Source organism: Bidens hawaiensis, unplaced genomic scaffold, assembly GCF_021521415.1.
Source record: "Bidens hawaiensis isolate Kalapana, Puna unplaced genomic scaffold, B.hawaiensis_p1.1 tig00039502_1, whole genome shotgun sequence".
Taxonomy (NCBI): domain Eukaryota; kingdom Viridiplantae; phylum Streptophyta; class Magnoliopsida; order Asterales; family Asteraceae; genus Bidens; species Bidens hawaiensis.
In genome coordinates this window covers 163,963-191,845 of record NW_027496947.1, presented here as the reverse complement: position 1 = coordinate 191,845, position 27,883 = coordinate 163,963, and the positions used below count along the sequence as shown (strand labels likewise).

The following is a 27,883-nucleotide window of genomic DNA, read 5'->3' as shown; positions in this document are numbered from 1 at the left end:
GTGCAGTTCAAACACAATATTCTTTTCAGTCCATTTAAATCCCCAATAATAATAAACAAACACAACCGGCCAAACAATCTCAAAAGCATAGCCTCGATAATGAATCATGGTAAAAAGAAATAATGATCAAGAAGAATATATGTGTTGGGTAAAAATGGTTTGATCTGGTTTGGTTATAATGGGACAAACCAAGTGATGTTTTTGATTTTTATATCTTTATAACTGATTCTTTCTGGTTACTAAATGGTTTGGTTCTTTTGATCATAGGAGAAGAGGATTTGGTTGACTATAGATTTTCAACTTGATCCATTCATTCATTCTTAAAATTTGTATACAGATTGATCTTGTTTGAATTCGTGCTTTCGATGGCTGATACAAGATATACGTGACCTGTCTGTAATATGTAATAGAAACGGTGGACCTTTTTTATCTGGAAAATTATAGACGCCTTGCAATCCACTTGTGATAGTGTTTTTGCTTAACAGTTTGGCAAGTTATGCACCGACTCAATTTTGATAGTGACCTACATCCTATGTGTGTTTTTCTATCTTATTATATATACGTATTTGTCAAGTATGCCGTCTTGATTTATCAACAAGTTATTTCCACCAGAAAAAATTTGTGTGCCCACTTCAAAGACGAGGTTTCTAAAATATCGCTATGAAGCCCACATATAACTAAATACATCATTTGATCGACTCGGATTCAAAGTTATTTTAACCTTTTACTTTACGTCTGATAATTATTTGTTCACACACTATAAACTTTATTTAAATTTGTATAATACATAGATATAACCCGAGTATCGTCACTAATTCTCACATTATAAACTTTAGTTAAGTTTGTACAATACATAGATATAATTCCCAGTATTGTTTTAATATTAACGTATAACCGATAATTATACGCAAGTTTATAGTTCTTTAACGTATTAAATAAAAAATTAATAGAATATTATAATGCATAATTATGTATATATTAAAAACCATTTAGTGGTTATCACATATAAATTACTATTCATAATTCTAACCAATTACTTTTTAACATATGCGCTAAGTAGTTAACTTTTAATATTATATTCATGTTTTTTTATTTCTATAATTAATATTTGACAGATTCTATTTTAAAAATATGATTTTCTTTCCAATTCCAATATACTATTACGACGTGCTTATTAATATTTAAGATTTTAGTATAAGTTCGTTCAATATCGATCAAGGTCATATATAATATATTTTTAACTTTTTTTCAGTTTTTCATAATATATTTTTAACTTATTTTCACAACATAATTTTACTTTTTTGAATATAAATGTGTTTCAGTTTAAGTTTCGTTCAAACCGATTTGGGCCATATATAACATATTTTCAACTTTTTTTCACAACGTAGTGTTCTTCTAAATTTCGAATGCAAACGGCAACGTTTATATGCATGTTTTGATATAAATTTGATTCAACACAAAGCTGACATAATGCATAACCAAAACACACAAGTTAAATATATTCATATGTTTTCTTCACACAAACTTAATTTTGTATAAATACAGCCTTTAGTAACTTTATGTTTTTATCAACGTTTCACCATGGCACACTAGTTAACATATATCAACCCTCTCATTGCCATTTACTAGTTATTATTATTATATATCAAAGGCAAAGTGTACAATTTAAAATTTTACACTTACGCCACAATGTTAAAAACCATTAAAATTCCAACTTTGGACATATAAGTTAGTTGTTTTTCAAAGTTTAGCAATCAAGGTTTCACGCCATAAAACATTAAACAAACGTTAAACTTACATTTTTGGTATAAGACTTTTAGTATTTTAACTCTGGTAATAAAGCATTTACGTTTTTACAAACAACACAAAACTAACAAAATGCTTTTTTGAATGCCATAACAAACCGTGCTGATACCAACCAAGCTATCATCGTGTCCCCGCCACAACAAATGAGTTTGGATTCTTTCAGTTTCTCAGCGAGGCAACCGGCGTAGACGTAAGTGTTCATTCACAACTAAAGTCTTAGCACTCGTAACGCGCAGGGTCTCTGACTTATTATTCCCGAGTCATAAAATTCGGTGGGCCCTTTTCTGGTCATCATCATTGGTTGATGGTACGTTACCTCCAACCCTCCCTGTCATTCATCATCTCAAAACCCTAAATCCCCAAATCCTATCGATTGATTACTTCGATTACCAATCAAATCATCATGTAAGTAATCCTTTCTTTAGTTCTGTAAATTTATTATCTATCGAATGATTTGATTCGATTGATTTTGTGTTGTTTTTTAGGTCAGACAAAGAAATCGCGATTGAGGCAATAAAACACGCGTTAAAGGCTCTTCGAAAGCGGCATTTGGTTGAGGAAGGAGCTCACGCACCGGCCTTTGTTGCTCTTTCTAAACCTATTGCCTCTCAGGTTATTATTATTATTATTATTATTATTATACTGCAATTTTGTATTTATTTAACTCTAATATTTACTGTATGCGTTTAATTTGTTATGAGATTTGTATATCTGTTAGTTAGTTAGTAATTTAGGTTAAGCATAATATGGCCATAATATTCATATGTATTTCAACTGCTAGGAGTGCATCAGTGCATGTATTCATCTTCTTTGTGATTGATGTTAGGATATCGGTTAAATAAAACACGCGCACACACATACACACACACACACAATCAACTGCAGAGATTAAACGAAAATGAGACACAAGAATTTTACGTGGTTCTGTCTAAGATGACCTGCGCCACGGGCTGCAGCAAGGAATTTCTTCTTGCTTTATGCTCTCAACACTCGTGATGAAAGATTACAAGTACAGGATGACATATAAATAGATACAAGTTAGGGTTTCTAACTTAGAGACACATTAAAACATAAACTATCACAAACCCACACACGCACAAACACAATCAAATGCAGAAATTAAACGAACACGAGACACGAGGATTTTACGTGGTTTTCTGTAAGCTGAAATACGGGCGGTAAACAGGGAAAATATTTTGTTGCTTTATGCTCTCAACACTCGTGAGATTACAAGTACAGGATGACATATAAGTAAGCAGGCCCAAACCGAAGCCAAAACTACCACAAACCCAACAGTTGATCCTGTTTTTTACACGCTAATACTTGTCGATGTTATTTTGATTCAAAGTCTGTACATTCTTATCCTTTTTAATCATCTAATCTCTCTGTTTTCAAGAAAGTTTTAACTAATTTGAAGCATAGATGTCAAAGTTTATCAAAGTGCATTGTGTCTTGCAATTTGCTAACATCAACTCTTACAATAAAGAAGTATAACTGATTTAATTTTTATATGCAACATTTAGGGTTCTGAATGGAAGGATAAAGCAGAAAATCTTGAATTAGAACTTCAACAATGTTATAAAGCTCAAGCTCGATTATCTGAGCAGCTTGTGGTGGAAGTTGCTGAATCTAGAGCTGCAAAATCTTTAGTTCAAGAAAAAGAAGCCCTAATTCCTAAACTTGAGCATGATCTTCAACAAGCAAGGTTCTATACTACAGTTGAGTGTGCTGCAAATAATAGTATTATCATGTTAATAAATGTGATTATGTTTATGTTTCAGAGATGAATGCTCTCGTTTGACAGCACTTTTAGAAGATAAAACTAAAGCTATTGAATTGCTTATTGGTGAAAATAAAGAGCTTAAATCTCAATATGAAGAAATGAGAACTAGAGTTATTAATGCAGAGACTGAAAACAAGACATTGGTGGATCGATGGATGTTGCAGAAAATGCAGGATGCTGAACGCCTTAATGAGGTTTGGTTTACTATTAATTATTTTTATTTTATTTCTTTTAGTACATGGATATAATATGGCACCTGTTTTTTATGTATCTTTTCCAGTAAACTTCATCATCATAACCTACAGGTCTTATTTTAGGGTAAACTTCATGAAATAGAATTATAGAAACAAAGTTTGCATTTTTTTTTCAATTTTGGCAACCAGCTTTGTGCAAGGTAGAACCCAGCTTATACATAATCAAATACTAACCTGCTGATTTTAGCAACCAACTTTGCACAAAAAGTATTACAAGTTTGAAAAAAGGGTCTTTTAGAAATTTAGTTATAAAGTATTATTTAATGTCGCATTAATTCATAGAATCCCGTGTGGATATTCACACACATAAACATGACAAAACAAGAAGTCACACCAGCAATTTTAGAAAGATCAGCAAAAGGTGACCTGTTACTCGTTGAACAAGTCACTTTAGGCCTGTAAACAAACTGAATGGTCAGTGAATGCGTGAATCGTTCGTTAACTGTTCCACAGGAAGTTCGTTTATTTAATAAATGAACGAACAAGAACAACGTCATTTGTTCAGTTAGTTAAATGAACAAACATGAACACACGTCTCCTTCGTTCATTTATGTTGAACTTTTGTTCATTTACTCTTGTTTATGTTTGTACGTTTACTTTCATTTGTTAGTTAACGCGTGTGTTAGTTCGTTCGTTGTCATTTGTTTATATATCCAGTTTAACTTTTGAGACCCACTACAGTTTAGTCTAGTTTTATTAATTTTTTAGGCCCAGCAGATTGACGTTCACGTTTAATTTTAATTGATGTTTGCTAGTTTATGTTAAGTTATGTCTGTTTATGTTCGTAAACCTTTCGTTAGTACTGCTAACAACCGAACATAAATGAACTCGTACACTCCTGTTAAGAATAAATGAACACGAACAAGGAAACCCTGTTCGTTTAACTCTTATACTTAATTTAAAGTCGTTACCAAATCAGGAAAAAATGTAAAGTTAAGTTTTATTACTATTATTCTATGAACTTTGCTCTGTATTTCACTTTCATATACTCAATTAACACATATATTTTTCAGTTTGGATTTAATCTATTTATTTAACAGGCGAATGCTTTATACGAAGAAATGCTCGATAAGCTCAAAGCGAGCGGTTTAGAACAACTCGCAAGACAACAAGTGGACGGTGTGGTACGCCAAAGTGAAGAAGGTGCTGAATTTTATGTCGAACCCGTCATACCGAAGACCTGCAAACACCGGATCCCAGCCCACGATGGCGGTTGTGCATCTATAGTCTTTGAAAACAGTTCTGGTAAACCAGTCAGTGGCGGTCAAGACCATACTGTCAAAATGTGGGACTCAACCACGGGCCGGTTAACCCAAACATACACTGGCTGTTTAGGCTCGGTTCTTGATCTTAGTATCACCCACGATAATAAATGCATAATCGCAGCGAGTAGTTCTAACAATTTATACGTGTGGGATGCGAATTCGGGCCGTGTGCGTCATACACTCACGGGCCATAAAGATAAAGTATGTGCGGTTGACGTGAGCCGATTGTCGGCCCGGCATATTGTTAGTTCGGGTTACGACTCGAACGATTAAAGTTTGGGATCTTAATAAAGGGTATTGTGTTAACACGATTATGTTTCCGAGTAATTGTAACGCGTTATCGTTTAGCCCTGATGGTCAAACAATTTTTTCGGGTCATGTTGACGGGCATTTACAATTATGGGATATACAAACGGGGAAATTATTAAGTGAAGTTTGCGCGCATTCGCTTGCAGTTACGTCTATATGTTTATCTAGGAATGGTAATACGGTGTTGACGAGTGGGCGTGATAATTTGCATAATTTGTTTGATACACGGACGCTTGAAGTTTGTGGGACGTTAAGAGCGAGTGAGAATCGAGTTGCGTCTAATTGGAGTCGGTCGTGTATTAGTGCTGATAATGGATATGTTGCTGCGGGATCGGTTGACGGTGCGGTCCACGTTTGGTCAATATCTAATGGTAAGATAGTTAGCACTCTTAAGGAACACACGGGTTCGGTGCTATGCTGCTCTTGGAGTGGTCTTGGAAAACCTCTTGCCACGTCAGACAGGAATGGAGTCATATGTATGTGGACATGACATGCGTGTTTCAACCTTGTGTCATATGCTAGTATGTACATATTTTGTTAATTTCTTTCATACATTGGTTATGCAAACAACTCTAGATTGTTTTGTTTTGTTTTTTGATTTTAGTAATGACATTAAGGGTCTAAAGTTTTAACACGTCCATATCTTTTTGTTTATTATGTGACTTATGTCCGTCTAAAACGTGGCTAATGATGAAATACCCCGAGTCTCATGATCATATTCTATAAACATTGAAAGTTTTAGACCGAAACAGCTTTGAAGAAGATGAGAAAATAAAGAATATGTAGCTAGGTTGAGCATAAACTTCAACTCGATAATTATAATTCAACTAAATATTATTAATTTTTGTAAATTTATTTGTAAATTTTGTTTAGCCTAGCACATCTCAATATCTCATTCTCTATCTTTGTCTTTGATTCCTAAATTCTTATATTTATTATTCTTTTCTTTGTTGAATACTTACAAACATGAAACATCTATAGAGATGATGAATAGTGGATGTTTATATTTAAAGTTTCACTACTGATAAAACTTTATATTTTAGATAGAGGTGGAGATGGAGATGGAGATTACCCTCTGTTAATGCCAGGAGTGAAAGGTTTTAGCCTGTTCACAATTTCACAGCTTTGATGACGAGTTTCAACAATGTACACTTTGTTACATAACAATTATATCAAATGGCATTTGGCTGAAATGGTATCTTGGCGTGTTGAAGATGTTCCCTCTTTTGGAGGTTTAAGAGTTCGAGTCATGTAGCAGACATTGGTGTAATATTATTAGAAGTATATTAGGTTTCTCTTAATTAAGAGAACAACAGTGATTATTTTATCTGATTGCAAGTATTTTTTATATTGGTTAGATGATTAAGATTGCCAAAGTGTATTAGTTTTTTTAAATATATTAGAGCGTAATATTAATTTTTATGCCTAGTTATTCTCTTTATGTTTTTTATATTGTGCCTTGCATGTCTCAGGCACATACTCATTTTTGCATCTTGCACTTAGGCAACATGTGAGGCCTTTGTGCCCTGAACGTGCCATACGCCTTTGCCTACCTAGGTGGCCGATTTTGTAGACATAATTTTGACATTTGTAGCAACGGAAAGTTGTTTACTAGCCGATCCAAACCGAGCTTTTGATCGCCCACGAGTAGTCTTGAAGGAGACCAAACAGAAATAAATAAATCCAACTATATACTGCACATACGTGTGCCGGATTAAGTTGTGTAATTATGCAACTAGTTAAAATACTACTTTTGTACCTTGATTGATCCTAGACGAATATTTATTATATTATATTATATTATATATAAAATAACATTCAATTGTTACATTAAGGCTATGCGTAGTGGAAGGGCTACAAATTGGGGCGTTTTGCGTCGTGTGGCGCCCAGTCAGCAAGGGTTAAGAATTTGTTTTCGGGGTGTAATGGTGTAGGGGCTACAATAGTAATATAATAATATATATATAATATAAATGAAGACCAAAAAATCCTACGTGTCGTGATGCGGTCGCTCCCCCTTTTTTTGGAGTCACCAGATTTGCTTGATTGTTAAATGAAGGCTTCTCATGTATTTGACCCGAACTCATGGGTATGAGATTATAACATTTCATTAAATTAAAAAACCAATCTCACCAAATATTTGATAAGAAAATCCTATAAAATAGGGATATACTAAAAATTAATATTTATTTTTACTTAAAATATATGATTTATAATTAAGAAACATAATATATATATATATATATATATATATATATTATTTATAATTAAAAAACCAGTTTTATAGTAAAAAAAAATAAACGAGCGTTGGGTCTCATCAAACCCATATAACTTTTAAATCGGATTATAACAGCTTATTTATTTGTGAAACTCTTTCATCATTAAACAACAAGTATATTATTAACTTCAATACGATAAAAATATAAAAATTCAAAAAATAAATAAATATTATAAACAAACAATATAAAATAACCCCCGTAATACGGGGGATAAAAACTAGTATATATATATATACCTTACACACACATATATATAATAATAATATATATATGCAAACAACACAGACATGAGGGCGAGAAGAACTCCCCGCCCCCGCCCCTTTTCGCCCATTTATCGCCCGGGGGGCGGTGTTCGCGCCCCTTCTCGCCCCATTTCGCCCAAACTCGAGCCCCACTACACTCGGCCTAACAAAGCAATTTTTGGAATTTCACCGCACAAGTAAAAAGGCTATTGCAGGCAACTTTCTCGGGCGACTTTCTTTCATCACTCTGCTCGGCCGCCGGCTACTATACAGTCTCTGTCTTGCTGATTCTCTGGTTTATTCGACATAAACAATCATTCACTAGGACGGCAATGATCCTAAGAAGCTTCTTCGCATGGCGATTGGATGCCTCACATAGCAGAATGTTTTATCCGACATAAATTGAAAGCAAATTACCAACTCATCTTTCCATTATGCTTTATATAGTAGTATAGATATTCAATAAACAAATTCGATAATAAAAATACGAAATTAATAACAAAAATATCTCCTAATACAAGATTCTGTCTGAGTTCCTCCCTTGGATGGTTGAATAAAAAATAAAAGATAATACAATTCAATAGTTTATTCTAGTGTCCATCATTTATCAATGAACAACGATTGATCATCCTTAATTATTCCAGATTTCTGGATGCATGCATGCACGGATATGGAGCAGATATATCTAGAGTTCAATGTTGCGTGTTTCAGGAGATTTTAGTGGGAATGTACCCTCGGCATTCATCCCGCACATTCCTTGTGAATCACCAATGCGTGCCATCCGAATGTACCCCTTCTCTCCCCATCCTTCGCCCCATGAGTTCTTAACAATCCAGTACTTGGTTCCGTCAGGAGCCTGATCGTATCCCACTAACAACATAGCGTGTGTTAGAGTATATCCACACGGCCCGTTATATATTCCCTACACATGCATGACCATGAATGATTAATTAACGAGATATCATAGACGAAGGTGATAAAATTTCTTTGATTTAGTTAGCTAGGCTTGTTTTAATTAATTGTTACCTCTTTGTAGAACATGAAGTTATCACCACCAGGATCCATCATAAAAGCACACGGTTGGCCGGCAACTGTTTTCATTAGGTCTTGTTCATCATTGACCACTGTATACTCACGTCCATCAAGAGTTACCGCGTGGTGACCAAACTGGATTTGAAAAGCAAAATAATATAGCAAAAGTTTATTTATATGTATAACAAGTTAGCATTGTTGGACTTATATATAAGCTAGTTTGTTTGTACCTTGGCTCTATCGCAGAATTCCTTTTTGCCGGTATAAGGGTAGAACTCTTCCGTAGCTAAACCTCCATTCTCTACGACCCAGTCGCATACACCACATGTCAACCCTCCGCTACAAGCTTGGGTTCTCTGACTTAAATCACAGTCTAGGATTTGTTGTTCAGATAAGCCTATGAGTTGTCCGGTTCTTATGGAGTTTAATCCTTCAATTGCACCCACCGAAGCAAATGCAAAACAACTTGCTGTAAAACCCAACACCAAACTTCTTTATAAACATTTTGTACGTGTTAGATACTATTACAAAAAACATAACACTATATATTGTTTTAAATGTAGATAAGTACTATTTGTGTTACAACATCATATCATTACAAGTATAATATCTAAAGTTACTATTTTAACATAAATGAAACAATATATGAAACAATAACTTTTTAGTTAAATCTTCTAAATTAACGTATAAGATAAATTATAACCCCAAACCACTAATGAGTAAATAAATATATATGTTACTTACCGCATTGCCCTTGACTCTTGACAGGGGTGACAGCGTTATGTTCCCTCCAGTCTATCCTCGGTGGGAGACTGTTAAAATCAACATGACCATAAGTCGTGGTTAAGTTGTTGTTGTTGTGGTTATTATGAATTCCGAGAAGTGCCTTGATGTGGTGAGACTTGGAATCGGCATAGGTGTTCCTCCACTCATGGGTGGTCATGGTAGCAAAGTGGTTTATCCCCAACTTATATGGCAGGTTCTGTTTGTTTATTCTGTGAATATTGTGTACGTTGTACTTGAACACATTGAACCGCTCGGGGCTTTTCTCCGTCACTTTGTGATGGTGTCTCCACCTCTCGTACATGCCTTGCAAGCCCTCCTCCGATTCGAGTTCTTTCTCATGGTAATCGAAGCTATCCACAACGCCTAGAGCCAAAACCAAAGAAAGTAAAAGTATAATAGACTTACTGATTTCCATATCTCTTGTCTTATATATTAAAATGAAGGTATTAATTATGGAGTGTAAAACAATTTAAGAGATATATAACTGGTGACACTCAATCAACTACGTAGATTGAGGTCGTGAAGGCACATTAATTATGATCCCAGCTACACATTTATATAGTGTTTCTTATTACTTTTTTTAGAGTTTGAATGAGGAACTTGAGATCGAGTCAAGTGTATGCATGGATGGTTATTGTGAGGTGAATATACGTGTGGTCATGCATATTGTTAGGTTTATGTGGGAAGAAGGTGAGGATTTTTGGGGGTTATTTATGCTTTCTTTTTCTTTTTTCTTTTTTTAAACCTTGTTACATGTTCAAACATCATAGTATGGACATATTTTGAATGGTGTGTACTTGTGACACACTGTTTATGTGGGCAATAATACATATGTATTTGAACAACATGAGTATGACACCCTTGCTTTTCTAAGTCATAAATATATATGTGTGGCATGGCCTTGCATTACAAAGATGTACCCTACGATTATCAAAATCTTTACAAATTTAATTACTCATCATATGTCATACTTTGAACAAAATTTAGCTGAACCAAAATGCAAGGGCATGTCATACTAGAACAAGATTAGCTAACACGTTGCTACAAAACTTGGTACTATTACAATACTAGAGAAAAGAAAAGTATCACCAGCTCGTGCTATTCGTTTTTGACGTATCAGGAGGGATCAATGAGAGTAGGTACCTTTACCAGTGATATTGTCCACTCGTGATGGTCATTAAACTAATTCATCCAATGTAAATTATGCCAGCTGAATTGACGGCCAAATCGTGACACGTATAATGTAGTTCTATCAAAGATTTTAACTCTAATTCGGACACATTAAAAGCAATGTAACTAAAACATAACAGCATGTCTACTTATAGGATCAAACGGGTTGACAAGTCGAAACAATTTGACATCATAAACAAGTTGTTAACTTGTCGAATGGGTGGTAATTAGGTTGGTTGGTTTAGTTATTTGTTTTATACTTTTTAATTTCTTTAATATAGTTTTATATAAGTAAAAATGTTGCCTTTTAGTTTACACAAGCACGGCTTATATATTAAACAATTGAGACATGTACTTAATCCAAACTTCACTTTAGATGTGCTAAATTTCAGTTCGTCTTAAGAAATGAATTACTTATGGAAACTTAAACTAAGTTTTCAGTTGATTTTAAAAAATTAGATTTGCCAAAGATGGAAATATATTTGCTATTATACTTAGGGGTTGTTTGTTTAGCTCAATATAAGCCTCTTAATAATTCAGATCTGGTTGAGACTTAAGAGTGTTTGTTTTGTCAAAGTGTCACGTTTGAATGGCTGTCTGAAACAAGTCTGAATGAGACCTAATTACCCACATATACCACAAGTTCGTTCATTCCTTCTTCTCTGGCTCTTGGCAACCAACGCACACCACCACTACCACCACCACCACCACCACCACCACCATCGCTCGTTGACGCTCGATTTTTGCCCGATTCAAAGCATAACCAGGTACGATTTCTGCTCTTTTGTTTCCCTACCCTTGATTTCTGTTTCCCGGCTTCTAAGGTTCAGATATGGTTCAAACGGCTAGGCTTAGAATCTAGGGTTTAGCTCAGTTTATGTTAAATCTTATCAGGATTCATCAAATTACAAGATTTGTTTGGTTATGTCTTCAATAATATGGTAATTATTCAGTTTATGATAATTGATGTTATTCAAATTTGCAGAGTAATTGGTCTAATTAGGGTTGAAAATTGATACACTTTTGTGCACGAAATCTGGTTTTGGTTTTGGGGTTACTGTTATTACTATTTACACTTTTTGGTTTTTGTTGGATTTTTTGAGTTTGATGTTAGAAGTGATTACAAATGTTGATTAGCCAAATTTTTTATTAACACTTTAGTTGCAAACGCTGGGAGATAATGTTAGTTGGTTCTTCTATCAATTTGAGACCCCTTTTGAATTTCCCGATTCTGTATAAAACTTTTGAGTTTTCATATATTAATGGGCTTTACACAATTAGTATGTAGATGAGTGTGAAATCATTGTATTTTTCAATCTTGTGTAATCTTTAATTTCCTACAACTTTCTCATGAATAAAACAATAAATTGCCTTTATGTTTTTATAACCTTTAGATGATAGTTTTCTTAACTTAGTTTTTGATTTCCATAGTTGCAGCTGAAAGCGAAGAGCCGCTGTTCCCATAAACTATCTTTCTAAGATTGAAAATCAATTGGTTCTCTACTCATAGTCGGTTCATGCTCGATCGGTGTCAATTGAGTTATTGATGATGGCGAGAGGTCCATCGCTAGGCTACACTGTAGCCACATATTTTATCTCGGTAGCAAGTAGCAACACTTTTCTTTTCTTTATTTTAATAATTTATTTTGTGAATCGATCGTTCGGTTAAACTGTTATGATTTGTTATTGATTGATTCAAATTTGATTTCAGGTTTTAAATCAAACAGTTGTAGTCCTTGACACATTCTAATTAACCAGGTGAGTTCTCCTCATGGTTGATTTCTATATATTTATTATTTATGAATCCATTTTTTAGTAAGTATTGACATAAAACCAAACCATATAGAAGTGATTTCATTTAGTACAATTTGGTTACAAAATAAGATGTCTCTATTTATAATGAGTGGATTATCAAACTAAAAGGGCAAATATTTTTAACAGGTTCGGTTATGGTTCATTTGGTAACTGATTTTTATTGTTCGCTTATAGTTATATGTGTGTAACCAAATTAACGAAACCATTCTTCAAAATGTTCTTGCAGCTCTCGAGTAAAAAAGCATTATGATTTGAGCAACTTGAGCTCGGTTCAAATGGACGCAAATGTTGATCGGCTGCCACTGGACTATCAAGAGCCTAGGGAGAGAGAATTAAAGTTTAAAGCAATTGGTTGGAAGGACGACTGCAATGGGAGGGCGGTTCCGATAAGAAAATGTAAAGCTTTATCTTCGCCCCTGAAAAGGGTTATTTGTTATTTGAGTTAAGACTTGTAATATTATCGTGATTGAATTGGCATCTTTTATTTATATTATATTGATTTTGATGATGAACCAAAAAGATTGTCTTGCAAATTGTAAGTGAGTAGATCGTAGTTATTGAATAGGTGGTTTGATAATTAAGCTCAATTTTGCAAATTGATGTCATGCATTTTGTTTATGTTGTCGAATTCATAAATATAATGTTATCATTTGGTTAATTGTTTGAAGTTTTGTAGTTGTAGTTTTAGACATTTGTTATAATACTATTCATTTGAACCTTATTGGCAAATTAATATTAAGGTAGATGTGCCCTAATGCATTTTGATCCAAAAGCCGATGCAAATCAGTAAGAGCTCTCTGATTAAACACATACATTTTATTTAGCACATAATAGTTCATGGGGGTAGAATAGTCTTTCTGCACGAGCATTCAGAGGTCCAATCAAACAGCACTTAAAGGCTCAGCTCTTACTGGTTCAGACCCTCTTAATCATTTAGACCTCTTATAGTCTTTTCCACATCAATATAGATAATTTGTGAAGAAGTTAAAATCAACTAATAAAATAGTCAATGCTGATAAATGGGCTGCCCTTGTAGAAGTTAACATCACATTTTCTAAATAAATGTCTTGGTGGTGGTGTTGGGCCATTGGCGGCGACGGTGCTGGTGGTGATATTAAGAAAATTAAATATGATGAAATAGGGAATAAATTAACAAACGGAGCATATGATTTATTTTGATGTGTTTAGTGGGAATGCGATTTCTTGTAATTATTGATTTCATTTCATTTATCAACTAAGCAATGATCAATTTTATTTTATCTGTCATTTTTGTATACCAAACACCACCTAATAATGCTTTTATAAGAAAATATTAAGATTTTACTAAAAACAAGTAAAAAACAAAAATACTTTATATGACTAGACAAAACTTTTAAGATGGAATTTCTATGTTTATCCTCAAATGAGAACTCAAAGAAGAAATAAAAACATAAATATCTCATGATCCATACACAAAATATGATAAGATTCAAGATATATTTATAACAAAAAGGAATATAGAGATATTTTATAATCAAATAATGTTGAATTGATTTATCCCAAGCACATGATCCATCATTCAATCTAAAAGAAAAATAAATGACATTGTCCCTCAAGGGCAGAAGTGTAACTTCACACAAAATCATAGTTAGCCTAAATGCCTATATAAACCCCATTGGATTCTAATTCTCACATCAGCAAATAGAATCCTCAAATTTAAGGGTTTGACAAGATGATTTCAAAGTTAGAGCATACAATGAAAACTCAAGAACAAACAAGTCAGAATCGTCACCACAACCACCACCACCGGAAGTCAATCATCCAGAAAGAGGCAATAATTCAATATAACAAAGGCAACACCGCCAAGTTCAAGAGAAGCATCTCCTATCTTGAAGACGATGGTGTGTCTTCCGCCCTCCTCTTGCTAGCATGCATCGCATGCGGTCCATGAGTATATAATCATGTTCATATATTTATTTACTTATATACTTATTTATTTATGTTTTAGAGGGTAACAAGTCTTATGTCTAAATTTTGAAGTCTACCAGAAAATGTACTTGGCTACTTCCATCAATGGTAATTGCTTTTGGGAGTTTGCATACTTAATACTTGCCAACAATTTTCATTTCTTTCATTTGTGATTTAACATTTTTAGGACATGTTGGTTAAAGGACAAACGGATTTTAGTTAGCATTTGTAAATCAACTCTTAACTACTCTACCTTCTCTTATTTGGGAAGCCAAGTTAGAATAAAGCTGACCTGCTAATACCCTACTAATAGAAAACTGACCGCGTCGTGCTAACGAATTCCCAAACCCATTTAGCTGCTGTCAATGCCCATTAATTCTATAATATTTTTTGTTTTCTATGAAATATTTGTTTAGTAATTACCAAAAAAAAAACAAATAAGTAAAAAAAAAAACAACCTAGTTTGTATATGTTTAGACAAAACATTAAAGATGGAATCCCTAAATTGAGAACTCAAAGATGAAATAGAAAGACATAATTACCTCATTATCCACACATAAAGTATGATAAGTATAAGGAGATATTTTATAATCAAATAATGTTGCATTGTTGCACATGATCCATCCTTCAAAGCTAACTATAAAAGATAAATGCCATTGTCTCAAAAAGGGCAAAAAGTCTATTAAATATAAATGCATTGATTTATTGGAATAAAAAGATATTTTAGAATGCAATAATGTTCAATATACATGTTTTGATTTTTGTGTAGCCAAAATTAATGAATTAATAATTCTAGTTAACCATAGAAAAAGATTTATTGTTATAGTTTTTCCATAAGTTGGGTGACCCATATCTGTCTCACTACCATACCTACAATATATCCTTTTATAGTCACTTCAACTACTCTGTATTGTATCGTACAGGGCCGTCTCGTGCGTAAACTAAATGAGGCAATGGCTTAGGCCTTCAGATTTATAGGGCCTCCATCTTAAATAAGAGTTATGTATTATGAGATTTTAAAAGTATAGTTTTTTAGAATTAGTAACTCAATGATGAGCCACAAGCTAAGGATGATTGTTACATATTCATTATCACGTCATATCATCCATATTTTATAATTCTTGTATTCTTTCTAGCGTTATACGTTTAAAGAAAAGAAAATAAAAAACCTCGATATTTTAGTTAGTTTTAGGCCTCCGAGTACGTTGAGCCGGCCCTGGTATCATATGGTATGTACGGAACAACGATTCAAGTATCACACCACAATAAAAGTTGAAGGACCACAAACAAAAAGAATCAAACATACGGGAGTTAAAGGTAAATATTTAAATTATCCATTTTGACCCTTCAACTTTATAACATTTACATCAATTTCTATAAATCTTCATCTTCTTGTTGAATTTGCCAAAATCCAGCATAAACGAAATTGATCAGATGACGATGACGATGACGAGTGCTGCATGTAAACTCATCGTCTTATTCATTTCTCTACAATCAATATTCGCTGTTTCAGAGGTATTATTATTATTATTTATTATTATTATTTCCCCAAATTTGTCCGATCAGTTCAATTTCTAGGTTTAATTTCATCTAATTGTGTGTGTGATTTTATTAAGCTTTTAATCGTCAATTGATGTGAAGTACAGCTGATTGAGATTATTCGGAGTTTGAAATTGCTTTATTGATTGATTATTCTTTGAAGTTTAATTTGATGATATTATTAGGAGATCTTATGATTGTTTGTTGTTAATAGATTATTTTTTTTATAATTTTATTAGGGTTTTGTATTTGGGACTCCTTGTTGTTAGGAAGCAATAGCTTTTATTTGGAAAAATCTTCACTTTATGGAGTTTATAGAGACAACATAAAGTTGATAAGTGTAATTTGAGTTTCATCAGATGTAAAGTTGTTGAGAATTAGGATCTTGAGGAGCCTAAACGCCTCGGAGTGACCGCCTTTGTTTAAAAACAAGATAGCTATGTGAAGCATGTGTCTTTGAGCATTTTCAGGATGAAAGTATTGAATTTTGATATTTTTCTCACGTCGGTAGAAACAAGAAAAATGAGTTGGTGATGATATTTTTTGGTCCTTTTGATGTATGCATATATGTAGCATGTATCTCGAATAAGATAAGAGAGTGGAGATCGAGATTGTTTAGGCATGTGAAGAGGACAGAAATTACGACTTCAGTAAGAACCATGAAAACCCTCACAATAGATGGGAGGTGGAGCAGAGGCAGGCCCAAACTGACAGTGGATTGGAGAGGATTTGCTAGACTTGCGTCTCTATGAGGACTTGATTGGGGGTAGGACTTAGGAGCTCTTGGAGACGTCATATTAGGGTAGTGGACTTTTTTGGGAGTGTATATATCTGTCTTGGATTCGTCTTGGGGCCTTAGCTTTTCCTGTATTTTATCACTTATCTTAGTTTAGTCTCGATGTATAAACCTTTTTAGGGGAGTGTATAAGATACTTGCATAAGGGTCGGTGCTTATTTTTACTATCTCGTTTCTTTGTTATCTGTAGCTTCTATAGTTCGTTCATCACTCTATGTAAGTGGTAGTGCACTTTTCCTCTATTAGTACTTTCATATGGTTGTTTGCTCGGATTCTTTTAGGTTTATTTAACTTATCTGGATTACTAGACTCTATATCGTTCACGTAAAAAAGAAGGTTTGCCCATCACACCCTCTCTAGACCCTGTCAATATCTCTGCTATGAGTATGATTTATGTTGGGTACGCGTGTTGTTTTATTGTATATATGTGGAACATGCATGTGTCATTGATTTCAAAACATCAATCACAACTTAAGCCATTCTGCTTATTAGTAGTTTTAATATAACTCTTATTGCTCCAGAGTTCAGAAGAACATGCTGATGAAGTTCATTGTTCTAGAGAAAGAAGTAGAACTGCACACAAAATTATAGAGGAGGTATATAACTATTTACTATTTCACCATCAATCTACTATTGATATTTGATATTGACCGACCGTGATCTATATTCACAAGTGAACTAAGGCATCTGTTTTGATCATTAAATAGTAAACGAGTAAGCATATTCTTCTTACTTTCTTTATTTTATTTTGCAGTATTTGATTCCATTTGTTGAACAAGAAAATTACCAGATGTCACATAAGTGTAAGCTTCATCCTGATAATGACATATTTAGGGATCAAGAAGAACACAAGATTCATGTGGATGTAAATGAATGGCGGTGTGGATATTGCAAGAAAAACTTCCGTGCAGAGAAATTTCTTGATCAGCATTTTGACAACAGGCACAACAATCTTCTAAATGTTGTATGTGCAATCTGTTCTATCAGTACTTTTATAAATATTTGCTCGAAGTGTATTTATATGCATAAGCCTATTTTGTTCAAAAAGTTAGTTTGTAAATGCAGTACTATAAGTTTTGTAATCATATTTGAGAGTGACTATGGATGTGCATGGGTCGGTTTTGGGTTTACACCGAAAGTTTGTTTTTTGAGTTTTTAAAACCATTAGGTTTTACCATTTGGGCTTAAAATTTTTTGGACGGAAAATTGGTTCAAAATAAATGAGTTTGGACATAACATTGTGTGCCTAAAGCTTTTTGTTAACTAATAGTTAATTAATTATTATATATTCGGGCTTATAAATTAGTTTAAATTCAAAATTAAAACGAAAATCCATAAATTCGGTGTGTTTCCTTTTTTTGCATTTAAAAACACGCAAGATTGAAACCGAACCAAAAGTTCGGTTTTTACGAAAGCAAAAATCCAAATCGTTGGTTTTTGCTTGGGTTCGTTTATTTCAGTTTGTTTTTTTTCGGTTGGTTTCATGCACATCCTTATTTGCGACTCTCAACTACTTTAAAAAAAAATCTTGACAAAAGTTGGTTTTGGTCGACACTGTCTCATTAAGACCGCCACATCAGCATTGTAATGTCTTCACCATGGCAGTTATTTGAGTATCTGCAGGCTTGGTAAAACTTGTTTTTACTAAGTTGTTGCATCTGAAATAAATATATATATTTTATAAAATTTCAGAGTCATAATAATTGCTTGGCGGATCTATGTGGTGCATTGCATTGTGATCATGCAGGAAATTCTGTTGTTCCCAAAACAAAATGCAACCCTGCAGCTGCAGCAAGAAACCGCCACTTATGTGAGGTTGTTAGTTGCTTAATTTTATATAAATTTTATTACAAAAGTTTATGATTACTATTACTAATTTTTTCATTTTAATACAGAGTCTTGCAGACAGCTGTTTTCCTGTTCATCAGGGTCCATCAGCAAGTCGACTTCATGGTAACCATTTAACGTTTAGCTCTAATGGGTCAAACATGTCAATCATTGCCAAATCATTCACTCAAAAATTAGATTTTGTTGAAATGGTTAAACGAGTCAGGCCGCTTGTGAGCTACTCGAGATTGTCTCACTAAAAGCTCAAATCGAGCTTAAATGCCGAGCCTAAAAACAATCTTGTTTAGTAAACGAGCCAAGCCCGAGCTCGGGCTTCACTTATCGAGCTCAGTATGGCTCGTGAGCATTAACGAGCTAATTACTTATATAATTTTTATTTGATATATGCATATTTATATACGGAGTGTTAATTATTATTATGCATAAAATTATGATAAAATAATAGATCATATATATTATGTATAAAAATTGTTACTAAACAAATAATAGATAAAATATAACTAAATAACTAAATAATAAACGAACCGAGCTAGAGCTTTAGAAATAGAGCTCAAAACAAGACACACCCGACCATACTAAAGCGTATTGGTTTGACCCAGTTTGGACCCGTTACCCAACCACCCCATTATGCTGCCTCTAGTATATATAAATCTTTATGTTGTTTTACCATTTACATTAAATGAGACCTTATGATTTACTTGCAGAACTATTTTTGCGCCAATTTTGTGACGCGCATACTTGTTCACGCAACGTCAAGCCTTTTGCTAGAGGTGGAAGGGTAAGAAACTAAGCATTCACTGTTATATTATTTAGGGTAAATTACAGTTTTCTTTCTTTATGTATGGTGTAACTTGCAGATCTAGTCAACTTCAATACATACAAAATACGTCTGTGAACATCTTTGTCACACTTTTCGTCCTTTCCACTTAGCTTTTTCTGTTAGTTTTTCTCTTTTTTTGAAAAAAATGACCGTTTTGCCTTTACATTTAAAGGGCAAAATGTGTAATTTTCATATTTTACTTTTCTTTTGTTTATTCTTTTTATATATGTTTATAAAAGAAATACCACTGCGAATTGTTTTGAACCGATTGTCCTATAGTTGTAAAGACAAAATGGTTAATTAAAAAAAAACTAACAGAAAAACTTAATTGGTGGAATTTACGAAAAGTGTGACAATATATGAACTCCAGGGACATATTTGGTACTTATTGAAGTTAAAGGACCCAATCTGCAAGTTACCTTATACATAAAGGACGAAACTGTAATTTTCCTTAATATTTAATATGTTTTTGTTTAATGAACAAGGTCTACCAAATGTTAGACGTTAGAAGTCTAAATATATTATAAAATGATCACAATGAGCATACGCTATATGCATAAGGTGAAAATTTTGACCTGTGTAATGATGTATGGGTCTATTCGGGTTGCGTTTATCTCAATTCTCAAACGAGTTGAATAGGAAAAGAATGTATCTAAAAGGGTAACATGGATAGCAAAGTCATGCACGCTGTATAAATATATAAATTGTATAACTGATTAATTATATTATTTTTTTTGCAGAAACATACCAACATTTTCTACTTGGCTATATCAATATTAATTCTGATGCTGCTCCCCATCTTTTATATCATGGTGTTTTTGTACCAAAGGTGAGACGGACGGTCTACGTCTCGTTTAACTTTTCTTTTAGTTATAATTATTAAACAACTGGTTATACTTGTGATGTTGCAGAGAAATGAGAAAGGGGACGCAAGTATTAAGGCGCATCTCAAAACCGAATCTTAAGAAAAAGCCGTCTTAGTTGGTAAGTTTTGAGCTAATAATTTCATAAAATTGAAAGTACCAGACCAAAAATTGGAAGAAATTTGTTGGAATTTAACACATTTTTTTTTACTAAACGCCCAAAAGGATTTAGGTTTTTTATATTTCTTATTTTCAATAGTAAGGGTATTCTGGTAATTTGAAAAAAACAGAAAAGTTAACCTTCTACTTAGGGACCAAAACTGTTACGTTTGTGCAAAATATTGATCTAAAGGTATAACTTTTCAAACTTAGGGACCAAAGTCAATGCATACCACATGGACCAGTCGTGTAATTAATTCTAAATCATTGCAGGTGAAGCTCATGTATTATATGATACTATTCAAGATTGGGAGCATTCTGATACATTCAATTGAGTAACTAAATCCCCAAGTTTTGATGATTTGTACCAGACAGTCGATTGAAGGTTAATCGTGTGGGACCCACTTTTGAGAGACATAACATTGATATCTTGTATGTACCAACTACTAACTAGGGTGTGAAAATTTTGGTTTGGTCATCAATGCCAACAGATTTGATCTCATTTTCAGCATAGCATTGCATAAAAACCGTACGTTTTATTACATGGTCTCGTTTAAGATACATGAAAAGTCAAATAAATGGTAAATGTTGGTTACTAGGACAACCATCACATCTATGTTGTCTATGTGATCTTATGTAGATGTTATCTAGACTTCGTTGCAGCTCATGTGACATGCTACTGATCGTTAATCGACAACTTCAAATTAAAATTAAGATGCCCTATTTGATTAATAACAATTGTTCATGCCTTGAACGTTTAGAATGTCACTTCATCAAATCTTAAACCATTTTACGGTTAACATGGTTTTGCTTTTCCTAAAAGTTTTCAACTTTATGCGACATAGGACAAGCTAAAAGGCTTTAATATATATATATATATACACCCATTGTCAGTGTTGTAGTAATCGCTAGTCAGGTGGTTAGGTGAAGACTAGCGATTGATCGGCATATAGTCGAGATTTTTACAACTATGCCCATTGTTGCCTACCAACTTCTTCCCACTATTTGGGTTGCTTGATTTCAAAAAGAAGGTAAATAAGAACAATAATTAACTAGTTTTATACCCGTCCGGTGGACGGGAATTTTAATGACATAATTATTTTATAAATTTTTGTTTTCAAAACTTTGTAATTTCTTGTGCAGCATAAATTTGGACGTGTTTTAGAACCTGGTTTCATTGGCATGCACATATCTTGTTCCACCCTAGTTTTGGTAAATTTCAATCTTGCATGATCTTAACTTTACATGTTTTAGTCGTGGTAAAAATATAATCAAACAGTTGACTTTCTATAACTCCCTCGTGATCTAGTTTTCAATCTTTGACTTTGCTTATTTGAAATAGGAAATCCTTCAATATGGTCTTTTTGGTTTCTATGCTATCTTCAACCCTCAAATAACAATATAACATGGTCGCTGATTTTATGTCCAATTATCATCAGTGCACCTTCTCATGGTCTTGCGTAATCCATTTGCATTTCCTATAGTTACTCAATGTGTTGTACATATAAATTCCACTCCAAATGTTTCTGCACAAATCACTTGTTTGTCACCTTGAACCTTTTATGAACTACCACATACTTGATACATTTGATTAGTATGAATCCAAAATTTAAAAGAGAACGCAAAAAATGACCTGTTAATTGTTTCGATTTCGACCGCTAATGAAACTTAATTGATCTCTCTTACAGGTTAAACAAACAAAGTACATGAAGAGGTAGGTCCCAGCAGAGCCCAGTTGGACCCGCAAGACTCACCTTAAACAGGGACGTCTGCGCAACGACCAACTGCTTCCGCAGGACCCACCATGCTCAGAGAAGACCTTACGCGCAGTACGCCAGCTGTACCCGCAGGGAAAGCCTCCCAATGGTGAAGTACCCCGCTTGTTCCCGCAGTTGCGGATACAAGCCATCAGGGAAGGCTACCCGCACTGATAGCAAGGCTACACGCACAATGCACTAACTCTTGCTACTTCAGTAGTCACCTGAAGGAATGAGCAAGGCGGGAATACTCCCGCCCAAATGAGCCAGTCCGTATGCTTCTGGAAGATCTTTTGTACTATACCTACCAAGGTATGGGCAAAACAGACGATCTGACCAGAGCAGCCCATGAACCAATCACAGGGTGACAGCTCACCGACAACAGTACGAGGAGGAGCACCCTCTAGCACTGTTTGTCACTATTAGCCGCTGCCTACTCACCAACCCTTACTATGAGACGTGCGCAGCCTACAGTTGGTGGAACAGTGCATAACCGGCAGTAAAGGAACAGTATACAGCTGACCTTGTCACTGTCGGCCGCAGCCTATCCACCAACCAGCATGGCTTGTGTATAGCCCACTGTTGGTAGAACAGGAATACTATTCAGCCGGCTGCACCTTCTTGGAAACCTACCTTCGGCTATAAATACTTAAACACCTTGGAATGGTAAGGACATCATCTGATATCTCATTATCTTATCTTCTCTAGCAATCTCTTAATATACACTTATATTCAGAGCAACCTAGTCTGATTCTCACGCCGGAGGGTGGTCACAAGGAGGAACCCCCCCCCCCTTCTCAGTGACGAGCTTACAGTGTCTGTTTTGCAGGTCACCTGAAGAACAACCTTCTTTGCTGGACCTCATCCTCGTGGGAAACATTACTTAACCCCCAGATTATCCGTAATCTGCCCAGGGTCACTTAGTGTTTCTTCATTGGCGCCATCCGTGCATAAAAGCTAGAACTAATTCTTAGTTTTTTTCAAAATTTCTGAAGAAATGGTTAACGTTACTCCGGTCCCAAGGCCAGTAAGCGACCAAGAAACCCCGGTAACCACAACCCCAGCAACTGGGGGGAACACCGGCGGTTATACAAATTTTACGAACACTACCCCGGTTACCCAAGCCCAAGTGCAGTAAACAATATTTCACTGGGGTTCACTGATGCCCAGTTGGAGAAACGGACGAGGGTCCCTCGCCAAACACTCGATCAAGTTAAGGCGTGGGCCGAAGCACGTCAGAAAGAGTTCCAAGCTGAGTTGGATGAACGCTTGCGTTCACTTCAACAGGCTGACGAATTCGGCAGTACTCGCCAACATCTCAACATGAACAGTGAGTGTGAGTACTCGGACGATGACCGGGAAGAATCCGATACCGACGCAAACCTTCGCCATAAGGCAAAAGGAAAGCGTAAGGAAGCGGACTTCCAACCGACAAGGAATTTTGGAGAAACCTTTAAACCAACGAACGCGGGGGAAACCCACGTGACTTCTCCAAAACCTATAGACCAACTGCTGCAAATACAGGAAAGTCCAAGTTTGCAAGGGACATTGCGGAAGCAATCGCCCCGAAAAGTGCCAAACAAATGTCCAACATCGGCACTTACGATAGTCTATCCGACCCAGACGACCACTTGAACAGATTCATTGCGGGGGGAACCGTCAGTAACTGGACGGAACCCACGTGGTGTTATATGTTCCATATGACTCTGGTTGGAGCGGCCAGGGCATGGTTCGATCGTTTACCGGTCCACCACATCTATGATTGGGCGGACTTTCAGAACAAGTTCAGCCAACACTTCAGCCAACAGAGGAAATATACTGAAGAACAGTGGACGATCCTCAACTGCGTTAGAGAGGAGGATGAATCTTTACTAGACTTCATCACTCGCTTCAACTCCAAAAAGCTGAGTCTGGGCAACATAAGTGAAGATCTTGTTCGCGCCGCTTTCATCCAGGGCGCCGAATACCCATAGCTTATCCGCACATTGACGGGTAAGGACGGCATGCCGTCCACATGGGATGCCATCATGACGGCTGCCAAGCGCTTTGCCGAGACGGAGAAGCAACTGGGAAGGGATCTTCCCCAGAGTACACACCTCTACACGCAAAGGACTAGAGAAAACAATGTTCGGATCGCCCGGCAGAACTAAAAGAGGAAGCTAGGTATTTGGCAGTCAAGGGTAAACTTTGACACCTCATCCAGCTCTCGCCCTCTTGTTGGCGGAAGGGATAACACACACCCTTCAAGCCGAAAACACCGGTGGACGCCACTCACCAAAAGCGTTACGGAGATATTTGCCACCGAAAAACTACCATGGCCAAAAGCTCCAATGATCCGGCAGCGACCTAATGCGGATCAAGGCAAATCCTGTGACTTCCACGGGACAAAAGGTCATAGTACGGAGGAGTGTACATCCTTGAAGGATATTGTTGAAACATTCGTCAAGGATGGAAGACTTGCACACCTTGTGGCATCAATCAAGAAAGGAGGAAGGAATGATAACCGGTACAGGGGCAACGGACGAAAGCCCGTTGACATCAGCATCAACATGGTTCATGGCAACATCAGAGGAAGAAAAAGGCGAGCGACAGAACCATGCGCGTGGAAGGAAGCTGAGGTGCGCTTCCCGCGAGTGCCAGGAGGACCCAGCAAAGAAGGCCCTATTGTCATCAAAAGCCAGCTGGGGCACTACATCACTTCTCGCACTCTTGCTGATAACGGCGCCTCGTCAACGGTGATGTACAGGCAGTTCTTCGACAAGCTAGATGACGAAGACAAGGAACGCCTGGAAACGATCTACGCCTCGATGGAAGGGTTCGACGGCAGCACCAACATCCCCCTGGGTATCCTATCTTTCCCCGTCACTCTTACGGACGGGAATCACTCACGCACTGAAGACGTGGATTTTGTCGTGATGAGGAAGCCACACCACACATACGACATTCTCTTCGGAAGAGACGGGATGGCAAGATTTAACGCCGTGGTATCTTCAGCCCACGGCATGATGGGATGGCCAACAGCTGAGGGTGTAGCGATGATCACCGGCATTCCCCAGGTATGCATCGCATCTGTCTCATCTAAACCCAAACCAAAGATAGCTAAACCAACCATCACCGAACCGGAAAGATGGGCCTTCAACGGCAAATACCCTGACCAGGCCGTTACCATTGGCCCAACAGTTGTTGATCCCACACGCACCTTACTCAAACGCTTACTACAGAAAAACGCTGACATCTTCGTGTGGACACCAGCTGACATGACTGGCGTACCCCGAAGTAAGGCAGAGCATAAGCTCAAGTGCGATCCGGCTGTTACGCCAGTCGTACAAAAGCGCAGAGTAATGGGGCCAGAACAAACTAACGCGTGTAGAACCCAAGTCAAGGAACTCCTTGACGCAGGCATCGTACGCGTTAGCAGATATCAAACATGGGTTGCAAATCCCGTTATGGTAACGAAGAATAACAAACAATGGCGCATGTGCATAGATTTCAAGGACTTAAACAAAGCATGCCCCAAAGATTGTTATCCGTTACCCGAAATTGATCTTAAGGTGGATTCGTTAGCACCGTTTCGCCTTAAATGCTTCCTGGATGCGTATAAGGGATACCATCAAATCCACATGGCCGTTGGTGATCAGGACAAAACCGCTTTTCGGACGCCCGATGGTACATTTTGTTATCAAATGATGCCATTTGGACTTAAGAATGCCGGGTCCACATACCAACGCCTGATGGACAACCAGTTTCATGCCCAAATTGAGAGGAACTTGGAAGATTAATTTGTTACTATATAAGATAATGGAGCTCACTAGTGTATTAGTTATGTACGAAACTATGCGTTCACTTTCTCTATCTTGATGGCGTGCGCAGCAGGAGCACCAAGAGTCGTTGAACTTGTGGCTCTCATTTGTAAAGGTTAAGGAATTACACTTTTTTTTGTCAAAAGTCAAAACAATAACTGAGTCAGCTGTAATGGACATTACTAAAACAATTTGATAAAAAAAATAAAGATTTTAGTGTCGTAAGCTTACCATACAATCAACTTCTCTATGGTCATAACTTATACAGGAATGACTACTATTTTCAGCATTAAAATGGTAAAATTGAAATTCCTAAATAAATGATAAGCTATGCAACTTACTCCTGTGTATATACAAATGATAGGATCCAAGTGGCATATATCTTTGATCCTTACTCTTCAATGCTCCACCCCTGTTACGGTATTGAGAGTGGTATAATTCTTGTTAGGGTCAGAAACGCTGAGCATTCTTGTACTGGCATAATCAAACCTAACATGCAAAAAATAATATTCAATCATACATGGAAAATAAACAAAAAATGTTAAAAAGAAGTTGCTTCGAAACTAACCAATGGATGAAAGATGATCCCTTTACTCATTAGCATTTCATGTTACCGATGATATTTCTTGTTCCTGATTGTGGCAGCCTGGCAGGAGGCCGATCGAACAACGCTGTTGATTATATCTAAATATATGTGGCGTGTGACTGTGTATACGGTACCACGTCATTGATGTACTTTAACATAAATTGTGAATTCATTGTCAACCCATCTTCTAAATTGGAAGCCTACATCAACAACCAACTCTCAATGTAATGATGCTATAAGCAAGTACTGAAGTACATCAAAATAAATAATATAGCAATAAATACATTTTAAAGTTACAAATAATTCTTTTATATGTGACAGTCTTAATAAATTCAATAAATTATATATAATATCTAAATTGTTGTTAAAAATAACTCACGGCTTGTGACTGTAATTCACTAATTGTAAAACCTGAAGATGAAGTTGATCATAAAAGGAATCAGATAATATAAGGATACAGATCAGAAATTGCTTCAAGGATGTTGATACATCTATTTGATTCTAGTAGTTAGTAATTGATTTGCATTTGCATTTGCAAATAGAGGTAAAGAAAGAATTAGAGATTTTTTGAAAAGTATCATCAGGAGGAGAAGTTATTATTAGGTTTTATGGGGAGTTCGTCTGTAATCCGCGACACATCAAACATCAGGGATGCTAACTGTTGCATCAGATCAGGAGGAGGGTGAATAACCGCAAGGTTTTTGGTGAGTTTAAACGGCTAAGATTAATTTTTGAAGGGCCAAGATCATCTTAAAAGTTGGTTTTCTTGTTTGGGAACAATATAATATATAATTTACACACATCCAAATATAAAGAAATCAATTGAAATCATTATCAATCGTTATCAAAGTGTTTGATTTATAACTGTTAGAGTTAGATTACCTACATCAATAATTTAACCTCAATGAACTAGCATACAACATCTTTCAAATTCACTTAGAAATCTAACCAAAATTCATTCCAAGATGGCGCCCGAGATCAACCTGAGTCCTTTATTGTTACTGGTTCTCCTTGCTGCCATTTATCT

General features: G+C 35.7%; 2 protein-coding genes, 1 long non-coding RNA gene and 1 pseudogene across 5 annotated transcripts; 3 read left to right on the top strand and 1 right to left on the bottom strand.

The window, feature by feature from the left end:
- The first annotated feature begins 2,068 nt into the window (after positions 1-2,068).
- LOC143591275 (autophagy-related protein 16-like) lies at positions 2,069-5,940 on the top strand (annotated as a pseudogene). Its single transcript, XR_013145630.1, has 5 exons — positions 2,069-2,211; positions 2,292-2,418; positions 3,330-3,511; positions 3,588-3,783; positions 4,884-5,940. The product of XR_013145630.1 is annotated as an autophagy-related protein 16-like (transcript).
- Positions 5,941-8,623: 2,683 nt separating this feature from the next.
- LOC143591294 (vignain-like) lies at positions 8,624-11,268 on the bottom strand. The gene is made up of 4 exons (XM_077071544.1): positions 9,711-11,268; positions 9,201-9,435; positions 8,965-9,105; positions 8,624-8,860 (listed from the first exon to the last, which is right to left on the bottom strand). The coding sequence occupies exons 1-4, from the start codon at positions 10,169-10,171 to the stop codon at positions 8,624-8,626; spliced, it is 1,074 nt and encodes a 357-aa protein (XP_076927659.1). The 5' UTR covers positions 10,172-11,268.
- A 363-nt stretch (positions 11,269-11,631) lies between these two features.
- On the top strand, positions 11,632-13,220 carry LOC143591290 (uncharacterized). The gene is made up of 3 exons (XR_013145632.1): positions 11,632-11,693; positions 12,358-12,526; positions 12,638-13,220. It is a non-coding gene; the product is annotated as an uncharacterized LOC143591290 (long non-coding RNA).
- Positions 13,221-16,072: 2,852 nt separating this feature from the next.
- Positions 16,073-21,368, top strand: LOC143591289 (uncharacterized). Of its 2 annotated transcripts, none has more exons than XM_077071538.1 (9): positions 16,073-16,203; positions 17,545-17,619; positions 17,778-17,987; positions 18,716-18,838; positions 18,919-18,976; positions 19,576-19,649; positions 20,432-20,520; positions 20,603-20,675; positions 20,987-21,368. In XM_077071538.1, the coding sequence occupies exons 1-8, from the start codon at positions 16,123-16,125 to the stop codon at positions 20,670-20,672; spliced, it is 780 nt and encodes a 259-aa protein (XP_076927653.1). In that variant the 5' UTR covers positions 16,073-16,122; the 3' UTR covers positions 20,673-20,675; positions 20,987-21,368. The 2 variants fall into 2 exon arrangements, with proteins under 2 accessions (XP_076927653.1, XP_076927654.1); XM_077071539.1 differs by having other exon boundaries at positions 20,603-20,679; positions 20,993-21,368.
- Positions 21,369-27,883: the final 6,515 nt, after the last annotated feature.